Here is a 1,965-nt window from a genome sequence, read left to right as displayed (position 1 = left end):
TTAATCCTTGCAACACAACAGCCTAATCCTTGGCTTGAATAGGTTTGGAGGAGTCTGGTCTGGTGGGTGCATGAATTTGCAGTTGGGGCACGCAGGAGACGACTTGCATAGCATGACCAACATATGACACCGCTTGCACACCGCCGCGACCATCTCCTGTTCATCATCCGCTTCCAAGGACATCCACGATGGAGTTCTTGTCACACCACTGCTGCAATTCTTAGACTGGTGCGGCTGATCGTCCGAATTGTGCGAGAGGCCATTCGTCTCAGCTGCAGGCTTGATCCAATTGTCGTCATCTCCTTGACTCCCGACGGGCTCGCATGTGAGATTTAGCTCCAGGTCTAAGCTTATGTGTCTGGGACTACTCGACCTCTCTGGGCTTTGTCTTGGGTCTTTACAGGTTCTCATCTGGGTCCTGGTGTTATAGAAGTGTATCTCCCCAGACTGCAACACAACGAAGCATTAGTTTGTTATGTGTAGATAGTCTACTGCTCACGTCTATATGTAATAGGATGAGGATCTGCTGTAATTGGAAGCGGAGATAATATATTGTATATATATGTTGATATTTGAGATAAAGATATACCTTGATATCGAGGCATCGTTGCCACTCCACAGGTAAGGGCCTTTCGAGTTGGAGTTCAATATCAACTACGGCCTTTGATAACTTTAGTCGCTTCTCTAAGTCTTGTTGATCTTCTGTTTTTTCCCATCTCCTCTTCTTTGATGAGTTCTCCAACTCTGGCATAGTATTCCTTTGATTTACAGAGATAAAATTTTGAAAGGAAACCATGGATTCAGCTCTCTCTCTCTCTCTCTCTCTCTCTCTGATCTCTCCCCCGGCCTCTCTATGTATGGCTAGCTCCGCTGTTTGATCAAATGCCGAATCCTAAGCTGGTTTATATAGAGTGAGCTTGATCCACATTTGCAAGCCAAGGACCGAAAGCGAGAATCTAATGGAGCAGCTTTAAAAGGACATTAAAAGGTCCCACCTCTCCTCTCCTCTCCTCTCCATGTGTGTGTGTGTGCGCATTGGATTGAGCTTGGCTCTCTATGGTAAACGTAGCTGCCTCAGGAGTGGCTCTTAATTAAAGTCAGGACAGCCTCTATTCTCTCTTATTTAAAACGAGGCCTCAAGTTAGTTTTGATGGAAGAAGACTACCCAACCAGCTTGAGTGCTTGCGTGCCATGCAGTCATGAGCGGTTGAATACATAACGTCGTTGAGCAATTTAAGGCTTTAAGCCAAAGCCAAGCCGATCGAGCTTAAAGAGTTATGACAGGCGGTGAGAGAGAGAGAGAACAATCATGCTCTTCACATAAGGAGGGAGGGAGGGATGGAAAGATCATTTAATGGAGGAGACTGTATACAGTTGAAGAAGGCTTCAATGCCTATCGCTCTTCAATAAATCCAGCTTCCGCATTTGGATCGCGCAAAGAACTAACTTTAAAGGCTCTCAACACCCTTAAATCAAGAGCTATTAAAACTATCCCAACCTCTTGAGCCATGAATTAAATATCTCTCTCTCTCTCCAAAATTTTGAATCCTCTTTAAATAAAGGCTACATTACCAGAATACCCATATTTAATTACTTTACCATTTAATTTTTCTCTTCCTCGTCTTCTTGAGTACTTGACCACCCTAGCCATCCAATTTCATTTACTCTTTCATTCATTTTTTTTTCTTCTTTTTCTTTTTATCTTTTATTTTATTTTTTCCTTTGGAAGAGCCCTAGCTCCTAAATTTACTTCTATTGTTATTACATATTTTATTTTTTTAAATAATAACTTGTGTATATATCCAAAACATAACATAATTACCATTTTATCCTTTATAGAATTAATTAATCATCTTGGTTTTTCTTCTCAATATTAGTTCATCCAATATCCATTTCCGACTTTTACCTCTTGGGATGCGCTTTAAATGTTGAAGGTTTCATGGTACAAGGCTCGGGAATACCAAT

General features: G+C 41.6%; 1 protein-coding gene across 1 annotated transcript; it reads right to left on the bottom strand.

Annotated features, from left to right (window-relative positions):
- LOC148850489 (uncharacterized) lies at positions 1-751 on the bottom strand. Its single transcript, XM_088944219.1, has 2 exons — positions 590-751; positions 1-447 (listed from the first exon to the last, which is right to left on the bottom strand). The coding sequence occupies exons 1-2, from the start codon at positions 749-751 to the stop codon at positions 1-3; spliced, it is 609 nt and encodes a 202-aa protein (XP_088800345.1).
- Between the last annotated feature and the right edge of the window lie 1,214 nt (positions 752-1,965).

Source organism: Nelumbo lutea, chromosome 5 (assembly GCF_056320005.1).
Source record: "Nelumbo lutea isolate HS-2025 chromosome 5, American lotus-T2T, whole genome shotgun sequence".
Classification (NCBI taxonomy): domain Eukaryota; kingdom Viridiplantae; phylum Streptophyta; class Magnoliopsida; order Proteales; family Nelumbonaceae; genus Nelumbo; species Nelumbo lutea.
Note: the sequence above shows the minus strand (reverse complement) of the source record. Positions and strands in the feature narration are given on the sequence as shown.